The following is a 23,944-nucleotide window of genomic DNA, read 5'->3' on the forward strand; positions in this document are numbered from 1 at the left end:
TCTCCTTGCTCTCAGCTTGCGTTTCTATGTCATCATGACAAGCCAGCGGGAGCTCTTTCCCCGGCTCACGGCTGACATGCGACGCTTCAAGAAGCTGCCGCGCTTGCAGCGGGAAGTGCTGGAGCCTGTGGTGGGCCGTGCAGCCTGGGAGGCAGCAGAGCCAGAGACAAGCATGGGGCGGCAACAGCCAGCAGAGCAGGAGCTGTGGCAGGACATGGAGGACAGCAGCGAGTTCTACGCAGGGGGCACGCAAGTCAGACTTGGGCCAGGGCTCTTCTACACCTCGCCGCTCTTCCCCTTGCTAGCCTCTGAGGTGGCCTCAGCCCAGAAGCAGCTCAGCAGCATGGTGCAGCTGGCCAAGTGCCACTGCCGCAGGGACAACCTCTGGAAGCGCCTCTTCCTTCTGGAACCTCTGGCATCTGACAAGCTGAAGCTGGGCAAGCTCTCACTGGTGGAACTGGAGGAGCTGCTTGATGCCGTGCATGGGAAATCCATTGCTGACGTTGATCCCCAGCTGGTGAGCAGCAGAGTTGGAGTCATGGTGCATATCAGCTGCTGTTCTGGTCTGGGGATAGAGAGGAGTGTTGGGAGAAGGGCCCGCAATGCCCTTGATGGGAAGACAGAGGTAGGAACATAGCTCCTAGCTGGCAGGGGGAGGGGAAGGCTGCATGGATCTGTCTACAAAGAGTTGGTTCAGTAGGTTGTGAGAGAGGTGTCTGATTTGGGATCCGAAGGCTGCTCTAGTGTTATGGCTGCTGGTGCCATGGCTAGAGGGAGGCTGAAGTCATCCCTTTCCCATATCCACAGGGATGCTTCCTCACCATGACAGTTTCCTGGTACCAGAGCCTCATCAAAGTGCTGTTGAGCCGCTTTCCCCAGAGCTGTCGGCACTTCCACAATGCTGAAACCGGCACCCAGTATCTGGTAAGACACAGCCCTTCACACCACCTGAAGCCTCTTCCCTGTCTAGGGCCCCTGCCTTCTGTGGCTTCTCACAATGTGAGCCCAACATCATGACGTTGCTTTCCACTCTGCTACTGGTGCAGCGTGAGGTGTGTGCTCCTGTGATACCACAGTGTCTGTTGGTCTGCTCCCAGCCAGGCAGGACACTGCACCTCTAGAGCCTCATACCATGTATAGCCACATGGTTTGGCAGTGTCACCTGTGAGCCGGGCGGACTTGAACCTTCATGGTTCTATCACAGCACTTGTCCAGCACAGCATGTCCTTGGGTGGGTGTTGTTTGTATCCTTGTCCTGGGGTTTGTAGTGTCTGCTTTCCAACCTGTCCTGTCGATTTTTTGGCAGGTTGTGCTCAACCAGAAGTTCACAGATTGCTTTGTTCTTGTGTTTCTCGATTCCCATTCAGGAAAGACGGTAAGAACTTGGGGATGTAGTACAGCTATATTGGCTCAGGCCAGGGGTCTGTCTGGGTACATCCAGGCTGGTGCACAGTGGGGAGAACGAAGCTTGCTGGTCAAGAAGCTTGTAACACCTTTTGTAAATACTGTCCAAACATCTGTCTGACAACCAGTGGCTCAGGCCTGTGCTAAGCTAGAAGTGACCTTTGCTTTTACTTAATAGCCTTCTGCAGCTTTGTTTCCTTTGGTTAATTTCTGACATCCATGATTTCCCCTGACTTGCAGCTTCATGAGGCAATTATAATCTAAGTGAAGAGCTACCTTGGCTTGCTGTTGAATCTCTTTCTGCTCTTTTCACGTGATGCCCCTTTGCATTGGAAACAGTGAGCAGATGATCTTTCCCTTCACAGGACTGCTTTTGGATTTTGTTCTCGAGTCCTCTATTCAGTCCAAAGTCAGATCGCACTATGTCTGGCGGGGAGGGGTCACCAGTGCTCCGGGCTGTTCCTACTTGGGCAGAAAGGAAGGGGACCTACAATGTGAAGGTCCCAGCAAAACTGCATGGGCCTTGGCCTTCATTAGACTTGAAGGCAAAGATACTCTTTCAGCTGTGCTCCCAGACGTAGAATGTGTGACAGCAAACACAGCTCCATGTGAGGGCAGGGGATCTACAAGATTCTTCACTCCACAGTGAGGCTTTTGCAGAGACTGCAGCATAACTGATCCCTTTATGAATAAATCACACACCATCTTAAAAGCAGGCAGGGGGGTCAGAAGAGGTGGTGCCTGGTGGAAAGCTGCTCAGTGCCTCCTGCTGCCTGATAGTGAAAAGCCCTTCACGTTTTGTGCTGGAGCTTTTGTTGTGGCCATTCTATCCTCTTCATGACAGTGGTAGCTCAGAGATGAAACTGTTCTTCACTGTGCCCATACCTGCTTCCTCCCTGGTCCCTTAGAATCATCTCCATATGTGAAGGTGGAATTTTTTGCTAACTCTTATATTGCAGTGTTCAGCAAACTGAGCTTGTAAGCCTCCCTTTGCTTCCTCAATGGTGTCATTGTCATTCAGAGCCCCTCAGGGCTCGGGTCAGCCTTTGTAAATACAGGTGTCTGGGACTGCACCTGAATTACTGAGGAGACTCAGCCAAGCCTTCTGCAATTGCACTAAGACTTTTCTGTCCATGACACTGTTACAGTATCACAGTATATCAGAGTTGGAAGGGACCTCAAGAGATCATGAGGTCCAACCCCCCTGTCAGAGCAAGATCACTTAGGGTAGTCTGCAGAGGAACGCATCCAGGTGGGTTTTGAAAGTTCCCAGAGAAGGAGACTCCACAACCCCCCTGGGCAGCGCTCCGTTACCCTCACTGTAAAGAAGTTTTTCCTCATATTGAGGTGAAATCTTCTATGTTCTAGTTAGAACCCATTATTCCTTGTCTTATCACTGTGAACCACTGAAAAGGCAGGTCCTTCTGGTACAGTCCAAGGTGCTGTTTGGTTTTTCATGATCATGTCTCACTGGTCATAGTGTCAGCTTGTGGTCATTGATATGATATACCTAGACCCTCCATCACCTCTCCTAATGACTTCCATCTTAGAACAGAAATTCTTTTGTTCCTCACCTTGTATTTTGTGCTTAATATTCATCCCATTCCTGTGGCCTCTCAAAAGTCTCTGGGGCTCTTTTTTTGCATTATCCCAATCCTCTTTTGTATTAGTGCCTCAAATTTTATCAGCATACTCCGCATCTTTGTGCTAGGCTCATCAAAGTAATAGGCAATGTGAGTCCCAAAACCTGTCCGGTAGGAACTCCATTTGTAACCTCTCTCCTGCCTGCTACCTCCCCTTTCAGCACTACTATCTTCGCCTTGCAGTTTTTGTGTTAATTCCTATCTTTTCAGCTTACCTAAATTTCCCATGTGGCACTAGAACAAATCCTTCCTGAAGCTCAGATAAGATATACCATGATTCCTTTGTCTAGAAATATTACCTTATCAAAGAGAACTCTAGCGTTACCTCATCACTTTGGTAACACCAAGCTGCATTTTCCTTGGGGTTCTTTCTCTCTGAGCCTGCTGTAAAGCCTTGCACACTGCTGGAGTTAGTCTCACAAGTCACTTTTTCTTCCCTCATAAATGATGGTGGTGCATTTGGTGTTTTGCACTGACATAGCTGTCCTTGTGGCTTTGAGTTTGTTAGGGGATCCTGGCTACTAGATGTGCTGCATTTCAGCTCTGGATAATGTGCAGTCCCTGTGTCTTGCCTCCATAATACTGAGTGCATTGAGTTACTCACTTTTTTTTTTCTTCTGCTTTGGCTCCTGCAACCTTCTCTTCTGAACCCTGTTCTCTGCTTCCCTCTGCCCTTGCTGTGCATTGTCTGTACAGTCACTAAAGAGAATGGAGCAGCCAGCATTTATTTTTAGGATTGCAGTTATTATGTTTAATCTCCTCCCCTTCCCCATTTGTTGCACTCCTACTCTTTACCTTAGAAGTAGAAATTTCCCTCTAATCTTCCTGGAAACCCCTATTACTATGGAGGCAGGAGCATGTCCTCCTCTCCTGAGGTTGCTGCTGGAGTTGGAATAACTGCAGATGCATGGAGGCTGTGATAATGAGTGGGCAAGTCCTTGCACCTAATTTCCACCAGGAAAATGGGGAGGAAGCTCAAAGATGCTCTGTCACAGGAGAAGGCACTGCCATTGGTATTTTGGGACTTCTCCCAGTATCTGCCTTACACACCTTGACTAGAGACTGTGCAGTGCTTGTCTGTGTCCCCTGACTCACTCCTCATTCTCAACAGAGCCTCACCGTGGTTTTCCGGGAGCCGTTCCCAGTGCAGCCCCAGAACAGTGAGAGCCCTCTGCCACAGCTTGTGTCCACATACCACCATCTGGAGTCAGTGATCAACACTGCCTGCTTCAACCTCTGGACAGGCCTGCTCTAGCAGTGGCACCCACCTCCTGGAGCAACACGTGTACTGGACCTCTCTGGGTGCCATGGGTGACGACGGGGAAGAACAGGCCTCTGGGCGGAACCTGGGCTATAGCACTGGATGCAGCGCTGCTAGTGGCACGCACAGAAGCCTGGGGAGATTCATCTCCATCGTTCACTGGCTGGTGTGGCTCTTGCTATGCTGTTTTCAAATGGCCTTGAACCCAGCCACACAGCAGGAGCTTGGCTACTGTGGCTTGCCTGAAGCAGAGCGACTCAGGGACAGGGCTTTGGCATCTGCAGGGGAGTTCTGTCTGCCAGGAAGGCACAGAGGAGCACACACAGCACGTCTTCTGCACAGAGCATCACACTGCACAGTGCTCTGGCTTTAGGCAGAAAGACTTAGGGACTTCAGGGCTCTGAGCCAGTGAGGCTGCCCACTTCCAGCCCTTTGCTTTTCATCAGGAGAGCACCACATGTCACAGGAAGGGTGAACTGGACCAGGGCAAGGTTTTATGGAGGTGTACATTAAAGCCATCAGTGTATCTGTAAAATAAACAGAACTGGATCCCCATTCATGTGCCATAGGCAAGAGTGTGGAAAGCCTCCTCTAGGGGATGCAGAGGCAGCCTTGGCTGTGGTGCTGATTGGGTTTGCACCAGTTTCACACTTGCTCTGGAGCAGGAGCAGCAACAGCAGGGCAGCCTGTTACGTTGGTTTGGGCAGCTGGCAAGGAGGGTGCTTGCTTCACTTTTCCCACCTGCTACAGGGTCAGCACTGGCTAGTGGGAGCAGCCTCAACAACGGCAGGACTCAGAAGTCTAGAGCCTTCTTCCTACAACTCCAGACACCAGCTGGAGTTGGAGTGGGAAAACTTGCACTCTTCTCAAGGAGGGAATACGTCCCTCAGCAGGAGAGACTGGAAGTGAAAGTTCTCCTGTGTACCTGAAGTCACCTACAGTGCTGCCTTCACCAGCCTCAAGCATGACAGACTGCAGATGCTACTTGACTAGAAGAGGGTCCATCTACTCCACCTGGCTCCATAGGGCCTGGGGAAGGGAAATGCAACACAGACACTCCTAACATCACTCTAGGCATCATTCCACCCACCACCACCACTATGTAGTCATAGAGAAGACAGACATGCTCCTCTGTTAAGCCATTGCTTTGCCTTTTATTCCAGTTGTTCCTTTGTTTTACTCTGTAGCCTTGGTGGTCCCACCATGCTGCAGCCCTCGGCTCTCCCAGTATGAGCGCAGCCATCCCAGACCTTCCGTGGTGTCTCCTGGAGTGACAGACAAGGTCTCTGCTCTTAGCCCAGGCATGCTCGAGCAGCTGCCGCTCTGGGCAGGGCTCTTGTCCTTAGGTGTGGACTCTGATGCCTACTACCTGGCAGCCAACAGGACCTGCCCATCTTTGTACAGTCCCCAGCCAGCTAGTCCATGCTTGGACCTGCCAGTGGGGCTCAGACCATCTCCAGGCCCACTCACCTTTCGGAGCATACTCACACCCCACGTAACCAGTATAGCCGAGGGACTCCAGGAGCTTGAAGAGATAGGGGAAGTTCAACTCCCCAGGACTGTCAGGCTCATGCCGCCCTGGCACCTGTGCAATCTGGATGTGACCTAGGGAGGGAATGGGAGATACTCTGCCCAAGGCAGTCCTGCCTGCAGCCTTCTCTAGACATGAGACAAGATGACCCAAAAGCAGCCCTGTGCACCCAGCCAGTCACAGCAGAGCATGGGGCCAGAGGGACCCATCTCAAGTCCCTCCAGCCTCATGCCCACAGAAGAGCCAGTTTGTGTGCAGGGCATTACCAATGAGTGGGAAGTATGTTTCCAGGTTACGTGACAAATTCCCATCCATGATCTGGCAGTGAAAGAGGTCCTGTGGGAGAAGAGAAGAGATGGATGGTGCTGCTGTTCAGCAGTGAGCAGTCAAAGATGACTGTGCTATGGTCCGTGTCCTTCCACATGTCCCCAGGAGGGCATAACAAGCCTACAGTCCCTGGGACAACCCTGGGGACTGCGCAAGGTTCCTTTGTGGACAGTGGACCATCAATCCTGACTCACCAGCTGCAGCTTCAGGTTGGGCCGTCCCACCTTCTCCAGGATGGCAGCAGCTAAGGGTGCAAAAGAAGAGATCATTACCCCTAGGCTGGAAGCTTCATGGTGAAGCCCTCAGAACCCCTTCATCAACTGTGCTCGCTCACCATCTCCCTGCAGCTGCAGCAACCTCCTGCTTTTCAGAGTTTGGGGATCCTTCTTGTCCCCAGAAGGAAGCTTGGGGGAGACTGCCTGCCTTACCTTGGTGTGGGGTGTTCAGGTAGTAGCGAGGGTCCGTGATGCGGTTGTTAATAGGCTCCACCAGTCCAATCATGTCTTCCTGTAACAAAACGTCACCCTGCAGAGCATCCTGTCGCAGCTGCAGCTGAGTGCTTCTTCCTCATGCTAGGCTGGTGGGGGATTCTCCATGCTGGGTACCCAAAATGCTGCACCCATAGAGCCAGACCCTTTCCCCACTTACCTGGGCCAGGAGGTCAGCAGCATATCTGAGATTCTCAATGAAGGTGGCTTCCATCTTGCCTGCCACTTCTGCTCGGTCTGCACCCACAGGAACCCGCCCAGCCATCAAGTGAATCCTATGGATGCAGAGACATCAGCCACAGTTGGCAGCTCTGGTCTTCAAGCAGCTGCTCAGATTTAATACACTTTCCTCTGCTGGTGGGAAATGGGGCCAGGCTCAGGGAGCAGACACAGGAGGGTGTAAAGGTGTTATCTCCCATGCAGGGGCAAGATGGGCAGAAGTGAGCTGCAGGGATACACACCATCTCCCCTCAGTAGGCTGCAGGATGTATTTGAACCTTTTGCCTGACAAAGTGCAGACCTGATTCTTCCTAGCCCCCTCCAGCTCTTTCACCCCCAAGCTGGTGGTGAACTGGGACTGCTTGAGGCCAGTACGATGAGCAGCAGGTGTGCTTGTCTCTGCCAGCAGCAGGTCAGATGCCCTGTCTCACTGCTTGCTGGCTTAGAGCAGGGAGGGGATGGTGGCCAATGCCAGGCTCTATGCAGAGTTTGATGTCCAGGCAAAGAGCAACGCTCTTCAGAAACTGTTTGAAGAAGGTGTACAGTGGAAACAAAACCCTTGTCCATCTGCCTGTTACCAGAGAGTGCAAATGGTTCTGGGCAGCTCTTGGCCTGCCTAGCTTGTGCCCTCTGCAGGACTTTGGATTGCATCTCTAAGAGAATGGTGCAAAGTACATGGAACAAAAGGGCCATGTTAAAGGGGTTGTGCCAGGCTTATTGCATCTTTTATAGTGTCTCCACTGTGTTGTAATCAGCGTGGCTTTCAATACAGCTACTGTTGCAGTGTCCTGGGGAAAACAACTGGTATAAATGGGAAGGAAAGGGGGACAGTGTCATGGACACTGCAGTGTGGAGGTGCAAGTGAGAAGCCTCCACAGTGAAGGGTTAGGGAAGGGTCAGACTACTGCCTGGCAGCTTTGGGTCAGCTCCCAGAGAGCACAAAACGGCCACGGGGTCTGCAGCGAGCTGGCTCCTGCCCAACGGAAGAGCGGTGCAAAGGGCGAGTTCCGCTCGGAAAAGCCGGATCAGGAGGGCTGTGAAGAGCGCTTTGGTGCCGCCGGGGCCGGGAGCACGGTTCCGCGAGGTCTGGGAAAGCCAAGGCGCCGCAGTGGCGGGGGCTCTGCCTCGCACCTACCTGGGGCAGCCCACCTCCTTGGCGTACTGCACCGCCGCGGCCAGGCCCTGGCGGAAGGCAGCCTGCCGCCCGGGCACGGCCGCTAGCCCCATCTCGCCCGCCTCCGGGTCCCCTAGGAGAGAGCAGCAGCGTCAGCGGCACCGGGACACCCCTGCGCCTCCCATCCCCGCACCCCGGGGAGCGCGGCGGTACCGGGGGGCATGTTGAGGAGTACGATCCGCACCCCTGCCCGCTCCGCCGCGGCCCGCAGCGCCTGGGCCGAGCATCCCGCCGGCCAGGCCGCCTCTGCTGCCCGGAACCCGGCGGCAGACGCCGCCTCCAGCCGGGCCGGGAGTGCCGGGAGCTCCGGGAACAGCCACGAAAGGTTGGCGGAGAAGCGCAGCGACATGGCGGGCGGCAGGCCGGTGCCGGGCGGGGCTGCCCAGAGCCGGGGCGGGGCTGCCCAGAGCCGAGGCCAGGGGTGGTACCAGGGCTGCGCGGCCACCGGGACCCGTCGGGGCCGCGACGGTCGCAGACAGTGGCGGTGTGGCTGTGGGGCTGGTGGGCGGCCTCTTAGCGAGGGCAGTGCAGGAGCGAGGCCCGTCCGCAGGAACTCACGGCTCTGACGCCGGTGGCACTGTCCTGTGAGCGCGTAGCGCCCTGACAGCGCCAGTCCGTGCCCACGGCCGCGCCAGTGCCTGGTGCCCCGAGGCAGTGTGGAGCAGCAGCCCCACAGCAGCACCGTAAGGGCTGCTGTCCGCGGGCTGCGGGCCAGGGGTGTGCCGCGGGCGGCCGTGGCGCGGGGCGGCTGACATCCTCCCGAGGAAAGGTGTTTCTGCCTGACCCGCGTGAAGCGCTGTGTTAATTGGTTTCCTGGGGAGCTCTTCTCTAACAGTGCGAGAAACGCTTTTCCTATGTCCCACGCTCTGCATATTTTACCGTAAGATGCTCATCTTCACTTTCTCAGAGTAGTGGCTCCCGTGCACAGGAGTGTGCACCTCTGTGGTGACTATGACTGGCCCCACGTCCCCGGTGCCTGCCCCCAGGGCTTTCTGCACCTCCAGGCAGAGCTGGCAGCCGCTGCCCCCCGCGGTACTGAGCCTGTGCCTGGGGGCCCTCACCTGCCTGCCCTCCTCTGGGAAGCTCTGCATGCTCTGGCTTCTCTGTGACCGTGGCTGAAGCCTTCCACAGCTCCCAGCCCCGTGGCCTGCTGCAAGGCCCAGCAATTCCCGGTATAATGGGAGAGCCCAGCAGCAGTTCTGTCTCCACAGAGGCCAGCCACAGCCAGAGGTTTTTGGTAGGAGGTCAGGGCAGGTCCCGCCAAGAGGAGAGCAGCAGTGAAACTATCCATTAAAGAGTCTCAACTCAATTAAAGCTATTGATTAATCAATTAGAAGAAGCTTGATTCAACTTCTCAGTAATAATCCAAACTGACCTCAGAGACAGACAGTTGTGTGTGGGGTGGCCCATGTCCCCAGCACACACATCCCCAGTGCACATGTCCCTGGATGATATCCCAGTGCATATGCCTAGCAACACGGTCCCCAGCACACAGGCTACTCCCTGTTCACAGCTGCCATGCCATGGGACCACTGCACCTTCCACATGTCCTTTTAGAGCCTCACTCCATGGTGCATGGGGGTTGCTATCCTCTTCAGTACTGCCCAGAAGGTGCCTGGGTGCACTAGGCTCAGTACTGGCTGGTGGAAGAGCTACACAGACGCCAGGAGCCACAGAACAAGAGGTGGTACCTGCTTGGTCTGGAGGCTGGCCACCAGGCAGGAGCAAAGTCCAGGAGGCAGCAGGTGGGAGCAGGATAGCTTTGCTGAGGGGAGCAGCAAATAAACACACAGCTAAGCCCCAGCATGCAGGTGACCTGAACTGGGAGACAGGAATGCAGGGAGCTCTCGCAGCAAACCTGCCCTGCTGACAGCAGGCAAAGCTGCTGGGCTCCGTACTGAAGCCTTAAGGGCATCTTTATATCTCTAATAATACATCACATTGATTTTCTCTTGTTATAACTGTGGTTCCTGCATTGCAGGCCAGTGTTTTTTTAACTTTACCTTGACAGGGCACTGTGGATTTACTCCCTGCCATGCTACTTACGGCTCTGGAACTGTGTGTCATGCTGGTGACAGAGCCTGCACCCAGTACCTGCTGTTTGAAGGAGATGGCATGAGCAGGGGATCAGACTGGCACCCCTGCACCTCCAGGGCAGTAGGGAGGATGCTAAGCAGGACACTGGTGCAGGAGGGCAGCTTGGTGCTGAGCATCCCTGTCACTGCCTGGGAGTTTGACTGACCCAAAGCAAATATAGCTTCTCCGTGTTTTGTTAGCAAGCTGACATTTTGGCACAGACCAATCTGTGGCCTCTGATGGCTGGAGTGAGGCAGCAGGTGGTCCTCGAGCCCCAACACAGTTCCTTGGGGTGCCCTGTGATACCCACAGTGTCAGCCAAGCCAGCTCCCCTCCAGAGCTCACTGCAGTGGGGGCACCAGTCCTCAGAGTACCCCATAAATCCTCCAGATCATTGTGCTGCAGGGAAGGGTTTATCTTTCTTTATGAAACATGTTTTAATTTAAATTGACATTTCTGTATTTTAACTACCTGTCCCTGGCCTCCCAGCATCTTGGCTGGCACCCAGGGGGATGGGATGGGAGGGCTGAGGTGCTGCAGGTTGGGGTGGCTAGATGTCACCATTTCACCAGGGCTGGTGGCATCTCTTCCTTCTGGACATCCCCAGATCCATCCTGCTCCCCCTGCACCTCACAGCTATCTGAGGCAATCCAGAACGGGGGCTGGGAGGGGTTCCCCCAGCATCTCTTCACTGCTGGGCTTTCTTCTCTGCTCTAAAGCACCCCAATATTTTACAATCATGTAGTTGTGGAAGGTGTCCCTGATGTTGCAGGGGGGTTGGTACTAGGTGATCTTTAAGGTCCCGTTCTACAATTCTTTGATTCTGTGTGTGGGTTTTGGCTTTTATAGGTGAGTAAATTCTAGCCTTTTTATGTGTAGAAAAAGGCTAGGAAAAACAATTCACATGTGACCCAGCATCTCATGGAGGCAGCTGCAAGAGCTTTACTTCTGTTAAATCTCATGATTTTTCACCAAAGATGGTCTTCCCCAAACCACTCTCTCTGGGTGTGAAGGGGCTGAGATGTGAAAAGCCTCTGCAGCAGGGCCCAGTACTAGCCTAGCCCCTCCTCCCTACCTATGTCACTGGGGTCAATGTGTCCCATCAATGGCCATGTCCCTGGTGGTGTCACCCTCAGCTCCTGACAAGACATTCCTCAGGCTTTGCTGAGTGGTGTGACCTGAACAGCTACACGTGTATCCCCAGCTCTCCTCCTTGCCCAGAATCCCACTTGAATTTCTTGGACCTTCTGTTTTCATGGCTCTGGGCACCACTGGGACTTTGGCTCAGGAACCTGGTACCAAAAGGACACATCAGCCCCCGATGTCCATTGGGGATTCTTTGGACACATCCTTCTCCTCTTACATGGTGCATGCATACTATGCAGAGTGAATTTGTTAATTAGCATCTTGCTGCAGCTGAGCTCCCTGCTTTACTGCCATCCAAGTCTGCTGAACCCTTTGCAGCCACTTCTGCTGCTCAGCAAGTTTCCCTCTCCTGAAACAAAGAACCTGCCTGGGGTGAAAATGGCTAATGATGGGGTGCAGCAGGGCTGTGCCACAGCCAGGGCTTGCCCTGTTCCTGTGGGGTCCTCACCTCGTGAAGGGAGCCCCGAGTGAGTGGGAATGTGATATAAATCCCAGTGGAACCAGGATGAGGAGGTGAAGACCAAGAACCCCTGCATCCCTGCAGCTCCCAGCACAGGCAGGATCTTGGCCAGACAGGATTTTCTTGCTTTTCCAAGATTTCACAGAAAATTAATGGGGAGGCCAAAATCTCCTCCAGCTCTTGGAGGAGGCTGGGGCAGGCAGTGCCTGGACCCGCTGAGCTGGCAGATGTTGTTTAACATTCCCAGCAGTAATTAATAGATAGCTGCATTGTTATGTATGATCAAGCATGTTGTCCCTCTTCTCTCCAAATACGGAGCAGAAATATTTGTTAAACGTGGCTGATGTTTTTGCCTGAGCATTAGTGGTTGAGCAGCTCCAGCAGCTGTGGGATTTATCGCCTTGCTAGAATTTCTTTTGGCCTCACAATGCCATTGCCAGCTCCTCCTGGCAAGAGGCTCCCTTTATCACTTTCCCTCTGATTTATGTCCTGCCAGTTGCAACCTTTCCTTTACACCACGCTTATGGATTCCCCCCTTTTCCATTCATTACACTGCAGCAGAATGGACTTTACTGAACCATCTCCCTACCCGGGAGCACCCAGTGAAGCTCATCCCAGCAAGCCTCTGCAGGGGTTGCTCCCACCTCCTGGCACCTGCAATGGGATGTAGGGGAAGGGTGCCCCTGGAGATGCTTCACCACCTCAGTGCCCAGGTGGGCTGGCAAGGCCACCCTGAGCAGTGACACATGTGAGGACACTGCCCAGGATGAGTTGGACATGGAGACAGCAAGTGGTGGCTCATAGAGGGGCAGAGCTGTCTTGAGTTGAGGTAGCAGCCTATTAGCCAGTGTCGCTCCAGGGAATCACTGCAGACAAATTATTAGAATCCTCTAACTCGTCGTCACTGTCAAACAAAGCACTCCCAGGAGTGCCCTGCTCATGGCAGTGGTATGGCACAGTCTCAGTCCCCATGCCCAGAGGGGGAACATGGTAGGGACACAGGGAACAGGCACTCAGCAGGGCAGGAAGGTGTGCCCCAGAAAGGGAAGGGAGTGCTCACACTGACACCTGCTGGACTGAGCTGGGGCTGCCAAGGTGCTGAGGGTGAGGGCTCAGCCCTCCTCTGGCTGGAGAAGCAAGGGTCCCATGCAGTCTGGCCTCTCCAAGGCACAACCTGGCCCTGGCTCCAATCCCTTCCCACAGCCCCACGGAGCTCAGAGACCAGCTCCAGCTCTGCTAACCCTGCCACGCTCCAGCCCCATGCCCCATGCCCCATGCCGTGGGGTGCGGGAGCTGTCCTCCGTGGCACTCCTTCCAAGCACAGTCCTCTGCAGCCCGGTCACCGTGTTAAGCCATCTCTTAATTAATCAGGCTGATTGCAATGTGTTTTTAGGGCATTAAAATTCAATTGTGGAATTCTCCGCTGGCTGGGCTCGCAATGAATACAGAAGTTTGCCTAATTAGAGCTGACACGCAGCCGGCGGGAGAACCAGACAAACGGCTCCGCCAGGGCTGCCTGCCTCACGCCCCTCGCCCGGCCCCCAGCATCTGTGTTCCTGCCGCCGCGGGGACCAGCACCGACGACAAACCCTGCCCTGAGCACAGGGCGGGCAGTGCTGACTGGCCATGGTGTCCCTGGGGACAGCCCCAGCCGTGCAACCGTGCCAACTCGCTGGCCGGGTACCAGCCAAGAGCAGCGGAGATGTTTCCTTATCGGCAGCATCAGGTCTTCACTGTCATTACCACAGCAATTATCATCTCATTTGAAGTCTTTAGCTGCCATAATCTGTCTCTTGCACTGATTTATTCCTCGGGCCTCTTCCCTAGCCATGCAGGAGGGAAGGAGCCATTAATAAGGAGGCAACGAGCGCTATCTCCCAGGAAAGCCTTTCCCTGGGCAGAGTGGAGCACAAGTGCCCCTGGCCAGGGCATCCTCCCAGCAAGAATAAGGCTCTCTCAATAGCAGCACGTGGCCAGGGCCAAATTGAGACCTGCCACCTCCCAGAATTTGTTTGGAGCCAGCTACCCAAAACCTTGTTTATTATTTCAGCTGATGTTGGCATCAGCAGATGTGGGGCTGAACTGGCCACTCACACGTGTGGGCTGGGAAACAGAAGGTGTTCACTCTGTGGAGAGGGCGCAGGGATGTTGAAAGCTGCAGCTTCCTTGTCTTCTTCCTGTCTCTAGACCAGGCTGTTGCTTGGAGCTATTTTTCTCTCCATTTGCTGCAGTCGGTACCTCCTGTGACTCTGCCAGTCACCAAGAGTTTCACTGAGACTTTGCTCACCTGTGATTGCTGACTGCTGGCTGCTCTCACTTCCACATTTCCCTGGGCTCTGTGCAGATCTCTCCTTCTCTTTCACCTCCCCTTGCAACTAGGACATCTGGGGCTGGGAGCCCCAGGGCAGTGACAGCTGCTGGGCAGAGTTTCCCAGGCATCATAAGCTGCCCCAGAGGAGGGGTGGAATGATGGGACAATGCCAGGTGACTGACAGTCCTGAATGGGTTCACTCCATGACCAGAGTTGCCTGGGGGCTGCTGTGTGCAGTTGCTGTGGCACCCTGGACTGGGTGGGGCATCACTTTTGCCTGACTCTGCCACACAAGATGCTGTGGCTGTGCCAGTAAAGCCCTGCTCCTCTCTGTGTACCTCTATGCCTCCCTGCCATTCTCTCCAGGCCTGTCAGGAGTGAGCTGTGCTGGGACAGGTGCAGGGCAGGCTGGGGACCATGATGTGGAGCTTGGCCCTGGGAAGGGCCCAGCTGTGGCAGGTGACAGAGGGGCCAGCTGCTCACATGGGTCAGCACTGCTGCTCGTCTCTCTGTGGGCACCACTGCCTTTAGCATCACCCTGGGGCAGGTCATGAACCCATGAATGGCCAGTCCAGCTCCCCACACATACAAGGGTCCCCAGGCATGGGTGCTGGTGGCAACAGTCACACCCACTGCATGCATGGAGCAGGATGGCATCCCTGCAGAGCTTGCAGGAAGGACTCTCTGCGCACCCACATCCTCATTCGCACCCTGAGCATGGCAAACCCAGCACTACAGGAGGCCTGGTGCTTGTCTTTGCACCTACCTGCACCCTCATGTCTGTGGCAGGATGCCTGAGGCAAATGTGAGGTTAGCAGGACAAGAGGAAGCCAACAGGTCTAGGCACAAGCAGGAAGCCACCAGCCAAGCCCATATGCCACAGCTGAGCCTAGCTTCAGGGCACAGCAGGTTGGGGCAGGCAGGGTAACAACAATGCCACAGGTCCTCGCAGCTCCATCCCCGTCTGGCAACATGGCTGCTGTCCCAGCCCTGCACCCACCACAGCTCAACCTGTCTAATGGAATCCATTTATATGCAAAATCCCCAGAAAAAAAGCAGTAATTAATGAAGTCCCTTTCATTACCATTATGCAAATGCGATTAATTTCAGCTGTTATGAATATGCAAATATTACAATTATGATCTAATTGCCAATGCGTATAGGGGAGCAGGCAGAATATCAAGTCTCAGCCTAGGCCCCAAGAGCTTTGGGGTGCAGAGCTGCTCCAGAATGGTGCAGGCAGGAGGGGGGAGCCAGGGAAGGAATGCCCAACTGGGAGGGCTCTACCTGCTTGTGTGGGCTCAACACAAGTGTGTGTGTGGGAACACGTGGCAGGGACATGCCTTGGCCACTGCCTGTCTGTGCTATGGGTCCTTCATAGGCCGCTTCTACATGCTCCCAGTGCTCTGAGACAGGCTTCCCACTATGATGCAACCCCTAACCTCTGTGCCAAGTAAGTCTGCATCAGGATTGGGGCTGGAGGGCTCCCCAGAACCACTGTCCATCCATCTTCATCCCAGTTCAGCCTTATAAGACAACCCTGGGCTGCAGTGAGGAGGAGGAGGAGGAAGGAGAAGGAGGAGAAGGGTTACCAGGCAACTTGATGTTGCAGCACTAGAGGATAAGGAGGTAAATGGCAGCAGGAGGCAGAGACTTGCCATCACCCTGCTCCCTCCTGTCCCAGGTAATGGTGGCCACGTGCCCACACACACTACCTATGGGATGCCACTGCTGTTAGCAAACCTCAGATGAGTGTCACTGGCCCCACTCCAGTATCAGCAGGGAGCCAGCATCACACTCACCACAGGGGGGTCCTGTCCTCTGAGCCAGCTGGGCTCCCCAGCCCTCCATCAACTGTCCTTGGGGGGTGTTCAGCATCCCTCACTGCCAGGGATGCTCTGGGCTCACGGTGGGGCTGGGGGGGAACAGACAGCACAGGCGCTCTAAGGGACATGCCCCAGTGCAGAGTGACCCTGCGGCAGACAGGCCGAGCTGTGGGGATGCCCTGCATGGGACCATGGGCATGTTCTATTTGGAGTTATGGGGTTGCTCTGTTTGGGGTTATTGGGATGCTCTGCGTTGAGGACGCTCTGCGCGGGGCCAGGAGGATGCCTGTTCCGGCTGCAGGCAGGCTTCAGGCCGGCGCTGGGCTGCTCAGCTGGCAGCCAGCAGGCTGTGCTCCTGCATCCCACAGCACGCAGATGTCACTAAGGAAAGGCCAGCAGCAGGACACGGCCATCCCCATGCCAGCTCCAGAGCCGGGGGCAGCTGCCGGCAGGAGGATGCTCTCTGGCCCGCACCACTGCACTGAACCCTCACGCTCCGGCGCGCAGCCCCTGCTCGGGCTGGTGGCGTCCAGGGCTGTGCACAGGGCAAGCGCAGCAGCTGATCCCAGCTGTGCCCGCAGCTGGCAAAAGCAGCTTCCCCGGGGGCAGAGCATCCTACATAAGCCCCAGCACTTCGCAGTCCTGTCCTGCCTTCCCTGCCAGGGTGAGAGCCCCATCCCTTCGCTCACAATGACCCCGCATATCCCCGCGGAGCAGAGTGGGGGGCCCTGCCTGGCCCCAGGTGCAGGCTGCCAGCCCATAGCAGTGCTTCGTGCAAGGGGGTGTTCTGCCAAAGACGATGTCCAGGGAGACTCTCTTGCCTTGGGTTCCTCAGTACCAAAAGCCTTCATCCTATCACCCCTAGCCCCTGCTTCTGACTTTGAAGCTCCTGCCCCAGCCTTTCAGGGGAAGCCCAGGCTGCTATCTCAAGGGAGGAGTTAAGCAGGGTGGCTGTAAGGACACTGTCATCCCCCTGAGGACCCTGGTGCCTGCTTCCCACAGCCCCAGCAGCCTGGCAAGGCCAGCAGCCCTCCATGGGGGCTGGAGAATCTTTTCCTCATCCACCTCCATAACCGGCTTTATAGTGACAGGGACCAGCTAGAATCCACATCTCCCTCCTGTGCCCCTGACACAAGACCCCGCCACGGCTCATGCTAATTTGAACATCGTGTGCTTTAACTGGGGACTTCTCACACCCAGGGAGGAGGAATGAGCAAGGCAACAGGCAGTGGGGTGCCCAGTGGCTGGCACAGGTAGTGGGGTGCCCGGTGGCATAGCCCCCACACCTGCACCCAGCAACCTGGGCAGCCCCTCCAACTTGTCTTTATTCCCTAGATCCCCCAACCTCTTCCCATGGGACGCAGCTAGGAGGAGGAGAAGGTGGAGAGGCTTCTCAGAGCTGCTGCTCTGTTTCCACGGCAATGAGACATAATGGCTGTTCATCCCGGCAGGGTCATCCCTCTGTACTGGAGCCCCAGAAGAAGGGGCTGGTGAGCAGCTGCAGACCCGAGCTGTCCCGGCTCCCCACCCCATCGGGACCTGCTGAGCACCCACAGCCTCATCCCTGCCTGGGGCCAACCCTGCTCTATGCAGGTCAGCGCGGGTCAGGCACCGCTTGGGGATGCAGAGAGTTTCACACAAGCTGTTCCCTGTCACTCACCATCAGTGCCAGGCATGGAGCAGGATGTTCAGTTCTTCAGCACAGCTGTCACCACATGTCCTGCAGATGCTTGTGGGGTGCCAGACCCAGAGTGACCTCTAAGGGTTGCAAAGCAAGAGAAACACCACTGCATGTCGTTTCTCTCCAGGGCAGCACGGGCATCCATGGGGTGGTGTCACCACTGTTTCCAGCAGCCCTGTGGTGACTTGCAGCAGATGCTAGGTGCTCTGTCCTCCTGGGAATGACGAAGACACACAGCCCCATCCCCACTTCCCACACCGCCCGCTGTGTTTTCCCAACTAATTGAATTCAGAGAGACTTCTTCCTGGCAGTGCCAATCGATGAACCCTGTGTTATAAGCCCCCCTGGCCCTCAGGATGGATATGGGTGAGGGGAAAAATTGAATTTGCAGCCATTTTCATTGAGATTTAATTGGGCAGTCTCACCTCGTTGCCTTAATCCCGGGCACTGACGCGTGCAGCCAAGCCAGCAGCTCCCCTTATTTATCACTTTTCAAATATTTGCCTCTTCACAGTTGTGGGAAATCAATGCTCCTGCCTGTGGCATGCCGGGAGCGACCTGGCCAGGCAACTGGGTGGCCAGGGATCCATCAGCTGCTGCCATCACTATCGACAAGGCGATTGGGGTTTAAGAGGCACTTTGATAGCAGAACCGGCACACATTAAGTGCTCGTCATCAGGGGATGATCATGACTTATTACTGCTAATTCTCCCTGCGCAGCAGCAGGGCTGCAGGGCTCTTCCTCACTAATCAGCACATGGCTCCCTGCTGAGGTGCCAGCTCGAGGCTTCCATCCTGCTCTCCAGGCACAGGGCACTGTGCCACCCTCTGCATCCCCAGCTTGGCCCTCAATGCCTTTGGGTGCAGGGTGTTGTTAGAGGGTCAGGGGTTTTCTCTGCCCCCTCACTGCACATACAGCCTGAGGGAGGCTGAGTCCCTGTCTGGCTGGGCTGGTGGAGAGGCTGCAAACTCTGCTTGCCTGTGAAGGTACAAGATGCCTGTCCTGTCCCTCTCACCCCTTGCTGTGCAACCTCCAGCCCCTGTGCTGGCTCCACCCCACCTATCTTGCACTGTTGCTTCCCTCAAGCCATCAGCATCCTGGTCCCTGGAGGTCTCAGCAGGACAGCAGGCAGGAGCAGCACCTGTAAGAACAGCAGCACTAGCACCTGTAAGAACAGCAGCAATGTCAGGGTGACCCTGTACAGCTGTCAATGCCAGCCCAAGGACAGGGAACAGCTGGACTACACAGTGCCTACTTCTCCTGCAGGTTGGCATGCCAGGGAAGCTGTATTCTCAAGCTTGTTTCAGGTGGGTCTTGGTGTTGGTGGTCACAGTGATGCAGACTTGGCTCTGGCCTTATGTTCTCCTGCCCGGATTCCTCCTCCCTGGGATGCTCTGGGACCCCTGAACAAACCTGGGCAGCTTCCAGCCCTGGTGGCCCTGTTCCCTAGTGGAGCTATGGTGGGGCAGTCACTGAGCCCTTTGCCACTGTGGGCTCTTGCTGTGAAACCAGCCAGATTAGTGTCATCCAGCCCTGTTGCTTGGAAGGCATCCAGTAATGAGCAGCCAGAGAGAGAGATCCTCAGTGGCAGCAAACAGACACTGCTGTCACCGCACAGCAGCTCTGGTACATGTGGGCTGCCAGCTCAGCACTAGGAGCAGGGCAAGGGATGGAAGCAGCAGGTGACCCTGTCCTGTCTCCTCTGGGTAGGGAAAGAGGTCATAGGTTCTCTGCAGTAGCACTGAGGCAGGTAGGGAATGATCCTGGATTGTACAGAGGTCCCCTAGCTGTGGTGCAGAGGAGAAAAGTCTTGGACACCAGAACCTTGCCAACATTGGGTAGGCATAGTCAGGAGGAAGGGCACATGGAGCTGGGATTAGCCCTGTGCTTGGCTGCTGCAGTCTCACTGGCATCCATCCATCAATTCCTTGGCTCTGTCTCCAGCCCAGCTTGAGTTTGTGCCCTGGGCAGTTCCATCTTGGGGCTGCACTAGGGCCGGCTGCTCTGGCAGTGAGGACTCTCCTGCTAATTTACAGACTCAATTTATTCATGGCTAGTTCAACCCTATCATCTGTGTGCCAGTGCTATGCTCCATCCCAGCAGTGCTGTGCTCACTCCTGCAGTGTGCTTGGAAGGAGAGAGCCTGTCCTCTCCAGCTCCCAGGAGATGCAGGTCTCCATGGGGATCTCCTCAGATGGACTACAGGATACCTGACACCCCTGCACCCCCTGTTCCCAGAGCCACCCTGCAGTGATATGCTTCTCTCACCAGTCCCCATTGTCATGGCAATGGAAGATCACTTTCCTCCATCCCACAGGGTAGCCCTTAATTAGAGGCCTAATGAAATGTAGAGGCCTAATCGTGCTAGTGACATGCTGTTGACCCCTGGCCCCTATGGTCTCAGTGCCACTGCCACCAGCAATCCCAGCAGGGGTTCCTGGGGCTGTGTTGTTTGTCCTGGGTGCAAGGGGTGGATGCAGCCCATAGATGCTCCAGAAAGGGTGCAGGGGCCAGGTCCCCATGCTGCAGATGCCATGTGAGAGTGGAAGCTGAGCTGGGGTCTGGAGCTTTGCAGGGTGGGAATTGGTTTCTTTGTTAAGCGCTGAGTTTGGTTTTTTCAGCAGCCTGTTTATGGGAATGGAACCACCCCAATGTGAATTATTCATAGCCCCTCTCAAGCTCATTCTCAAAATATCAATTTCTCCCAGTCATGTCAAGCAGCACTTAAGCCTAAAAGCCTTGTTAAAATGAACCCTGAGCAAGGAAAAGGACAGGAGCACTTGGTAGCAGGGCTCTGCAGGGGAGTCCTACCTTCAGCCCTTGCACCCATTATGCAGGTCCAGGAGGTCTGTGGCAAGACGCAGAAAAAACTGCAGGAGGACACCCAGTGGAGGGTGGGCAAAGGGATGGCCACATGAGGAATCAATCAGATGGAGGAGCAGGGACAAGTGCAGGCGCTAGCAGGGGATGCTGCTGGAGCAGGCAGGAGGGGGTGAGCTGCTGCAACACAAACCAAAACAGTTGTGGCCTCAGAGGGCACAGGGATGCTCCTCTCCCTCAGGGTTGCAGCCAGGACACCAAGACCCCACGCACCCACACAGAGCCCTGCTCAGCAAGTCACCCTTGCTTATTGGGGGCCATCAGTGCTAAACCCTCTGCTTTCCTGCTGATGTGGGTAGGATGGTAGAGTGTGCTGGATGAGGCCATTCCTGGCTGCTGGGAGCTCAGAGGGAACTGATCAACACCCCAGCCAGGGCACCACACTAGTACCCAAGCCAAGGGCACCCTTGGTGCCTGCTGGAAGCACCCAGCACAAGGCAAGTGCAGTGCCATGACCCTGATCCTGCCCCAGCATGGACAACCCTGAGCAGCAGCAGCAGGGACCCTGCAGGCAACAGCTGGCCAAGAGTGGTGCTGCTGGTAGTTACTAACTAAAATGCAGATGCTCCACAAACTGCAACTTTCAGTTTCTCTAGCAACTGCTAAATCAAAAACAAGGAGGCTGGGAAACACCAAGTCATGCAGCAGGTGACACTGTGCTGGTGTCAGTATAGGCAAGGGAGTCTGGTCCTGTCCAGCATCCCCTAGTCTGACCATGACATTTGCAGCCTTGCTGCTGGGCATCCAGCTGCTGGGTGCTTCGTGCCAAGCCAGGGGCTGAATCCATGGGGGCCAGCAAGCAGCATCCTGCCTTCCCTCTGCCCACAGCCCCCAACACAGTTCCCTGTAGCGTCTGAGCAGAAGGGGCTCAGCCCCTGGGTAGATTTTCGCCTTTCCTCTGCCCATTTTTGGCCCTACATGTGCTGCATGTCTTCTCCCTCCTTGGTTAACCTCTGGTGGGTCAGTGTAGCCTGCCTCTGCCCTGCATTCACGGTAGTGTTGGGCAAGCAGAAAGCAGTGTCCAGTTTGTGGCCAGACAAGGCACCCCAAAGTGTTCTTTGCCCCCAGCATCATCCTCTCCTGTCTCTGAGAGCAACACAGAGTTTGCTCACAACTTTGCTCACAAGAAGGCAAAAAATCTAGACAAACAGAAAACTCAGAGGTTAACATGCCCTTCCCACAGAGCTGTGTTTTAGGAAGGAGGACACCCCATTTCTCCTTCAACCTTCACCTAAACAACATCTTGGTGTCACCCCTTGCATCGTGGCTTGCTCTGTGATGGAGTTGTGATGCCTCAGCAAACCATTTCCTCCTCTTTATTTCACAAGTCTTCTCATGCCAGTGAAGTTTTTGCATTCTCACGTTGTCTGTTGGTGCAAACAGTAAACAGTTTTGATCCCTAGAGCCTCTCCTTGGCATAGATGGCTCCCCTGGTGCCTGCCCATTAATATAGCCATTTAGGGAATCTGTCCATGAGTAGGTTTTTAATCCATCTACTTTGCCTTCTTAATTCCTCATAAAATAAGTTTTTAATCAAAATGTTTGGTGGCAGTAAGTGAAACGCTGGGGAGAAATCAGTGGTGTTCTTCTGGTGCTGTCACCTGTACAGGCCAGGCTCTGCTCCTGCACAGTGAGGCAGCAGGTCTGTTGTACAGGGCCTATGTTGTTCCCCTCCCAGCTCTTTGACATGACCCCAGATGAACCCTCCACTCTTTTGCTGAGCTTGGCATCTCCCTGTCTGGTCTTTACTTTTTGGACTGTCACTTTGCCATTCAGTCCAGAGGAAAGGGACTCTGCCTTGAGTATGCAGTTTGGGCCAGGCTCCAGGCTTTGGCCACGACTTCATTTTTCCATCATTATAATTTGTCCATATTAGTAGCTGGAGGGTTCATCAGTGTGAACCCTTGGCAATGGGGAGGGTTACCTGCACCCAGAAGACCTGCCCCAGTTCCTGCCACATCCCCTCTCAGTGCCGGGCTGCAGGCTGCCTGCCTGCCAGCATTGCCAGCCCCAAAGCGGGTGCCCGGGTGCCCTGGGCAGAAGGATGTCAGTGTGTGACAGTGTGATCATTTCCATGGCAACAGTGTGACAGTGCAAGCACCCGCTGCTCTGCTGTGTTGATCCTGGAACCCAGAGCTAGTGTGACCATCAGCGTGTTTCTCCTAGAAGAAACCAGCATGGTGTGGGCACCCACTGCTGATGGTGGGATGTGCAGGGCTGCCATGGGTCTGAGCTCCACCCGAGCAACCCATAACCCATCCCTGACCATTGCTCTGCAGAGCAGGGCAGAGCTGTGCCCATGGCCAGCTCAGTGGAGGCAGTATAGAGCCATAGACCCCCTTGCTCTGGTCCCCTTGCTCTGGCCCCCTTGCTCTGGTCCCCTTGCCCTGCAGTGAGGGCAGAATCCACTCGGGAACTTGATGATGCAGGGGGTGCTGCAGCACCCCCCACAGCATGATCCCCTGTCCCTGGCAGGCATAAGGCAAGGCAGCACTCCTGTAAGCACTGCACCCTTCCCCAAAATGAATGCACCAGCATGCAGGTGCCAAACACAGCATCCTCGCTCTGAGCCAAGCTTAAGTAGCCTTGGTGCATGGGAGCCCCCCATGCCCCACATGCAGTTGATGCCACAGCCCAGACTGTGTACTGGGTGAGGACCCATGGGTCCAGGGCTGGCACTGAGTGTGGTGGGGGCTGCCTGGCCAGCTGGGGACATGGTAGGGAGGAAAGGAGGGAGCAAGGCACCCAGCATGTGGAGTGCTCAGTCGTGCTCCTGTCCCCAGCACGCCTGTTGCTCAGAGAAAGCTGCCAGGGAGAATGGAGTGGGCACTTAAACTCTCCCTATAAGTTTAATTAATGGGCTGCAGTGTTCGTTCTGTGCTGCTGCTTAATTGGTACAAGCTGCGAACGCTGTGGAGCCTGGAAAAAAAAAACATTTGGAAATAAAAAATATATTAAGCAGGAAACAGATCAATGGCTCTTAATGAAGCTGATGTGGGCCTGCCTGCCATCAAGGGGCTGGGGACTGGGACATGCCACTGCCACTCAGGCTCCATGGCCCTGGCACCTACCCCGGTTAGTGCCAGTGAATGGCCCTTGGGACAGAAGCAGCAGCCTTGCTCCTGTCTGGAGGAGAGTGACCCAAGGCTGTGCCCAGTCTGTGTGGAGCTGTGGGGCTCTTCCCCTACATTTTGGGGGGCAGCTTGAGTTCTCCTTGCACAGATGGAAAGGCACCCCAAAGCACAGCTGAAAAATTAGCTCTTCACCTCTGCAGTCCCTGGCACATCTGGAAGGGCTACCCACAGCACAGCTGGAAGGGTGACCTCAGCATAGCTAGCCCATGTACTGTTTCCCAGGGCCAGCCCCATGAGCACTTCCAGCCCTGTCAGCCCAGGGTGGGGTGGCCAGGGGCTGTGGGCAGCACTGGCCATGTGTCACGGTGTTGGTTTAACCAGTTTCTCCCTCACACAGGGCCTTGGAGGCAGACTGGTTTGCATGAGGGGGCTGGGGCATAGT

The 23,944-nt window shown here is 55.2% G+C and overlaps 2 protein-coding genes across 2 annotated transcripts in view; one reads left to right on the top strand and one right to left on the bottom strand.

Moving 5' to 3' along the window:
• Nucleotides 1-4,817, top strand: part of SZT2 (SZT2 subunit of KICSTOR complex) — a 55,914-nt gene extending 51,097 nt beyond the window's left edge. The window contains exons 68-72 of the mRNA XM_054384618.1: nucleotides 16-127; nucleotides 212-517; nucleotides 808-924; nucleotides 1,307-1,375; nucleotides 4,159-4,817. Coding sequence (XP_054240593.1) covers nucleotides 16-127; nucleotides 212-517; nucleotides 808-924; nucleotides 1,307-1,375; nucleotides 4,159-4,302 — 748 coding nt within the window. The 3' untranslated portion in view covers nucleotides 4,303-4,817. The remainder of the gene's footprint in view (nucleotides 1-15; nucleotides 128-211; nucleotides 518-807; nucleotides 925-1,306; nucleotides 1,376-4,158) is intronic.
• Nucleotides 4,818-5,484: 667 nt separating this feature from the next.
• HYI (hydroxypyruvate isomerase (putative)) lies at nucleotides 5,485-8,396 on the bottom strand. Its single transcript, XM_054384436.1, has 8 exons — nucleotides 8,201-8,396; nucleotides 8,009-8,120; nucleotides 6,815-6,929; nucleotides 6,595-6,673; nucleotides 6,361-6,410; nucleotides 6,106-6,175; nucleotides 5,779-5,913; nucleotides 5,485-5,573 (listed from the first exon to the last, which is right to left on the bottom strand). The coding sequence occupies exons 1-8, from the start codon at nucleotides 8,394-8,396 to the stop codon at nucleotides 5,485-5,487; spliced, it is 846 nt and encodes a 281-aa protein (XP_054240411.1).
• Nucleotides 8,397-23,944: the final 15,548 nt, after the last annotated feature.

The sequence above is a fragment of the Indicator indicator genome, chromosome 10 (genome assembly GCF_027791375.1).
Source record: "Indicator indicator isolate 239-I01 chromosome 10, UM_Iind_1.1, whole genome shotgun sequence".
Lineage (NCBI taxonomy): Eukaryota > Metazoa > Chordata > Aves > Piciformes > Indicatoridae > Indicator > Indicator indicator.

What these genes read in the sequence shown, in the direction of transcription:
- HYI (XM_054384436.1), bottom strand. Translation starts at nt 8,396, where the DNA reads ATGTCGCTGCGCTTCTCCGCCAACCTTTCGTGGCTGTTCCCGGAGCTC. An exon ending in CTGCTGACCTCCTGGCCCAG is followed by an intron (nt 6,674 to 6,814) that starts GTAAGTGGGGAA and finishes GTTTTGTTACAG; the next exon opens with GAAGACATGATTGGACTGGT. An exon ending in CCAACCTGAAGCTGCAGCTG is followed by an intron (nt 6,176 to 6,360) that starts GTGAGTCAGGAT and finishes CTTCTCCCACAG; the next exon opens with GACCTCTTTCACTGCCAGAT.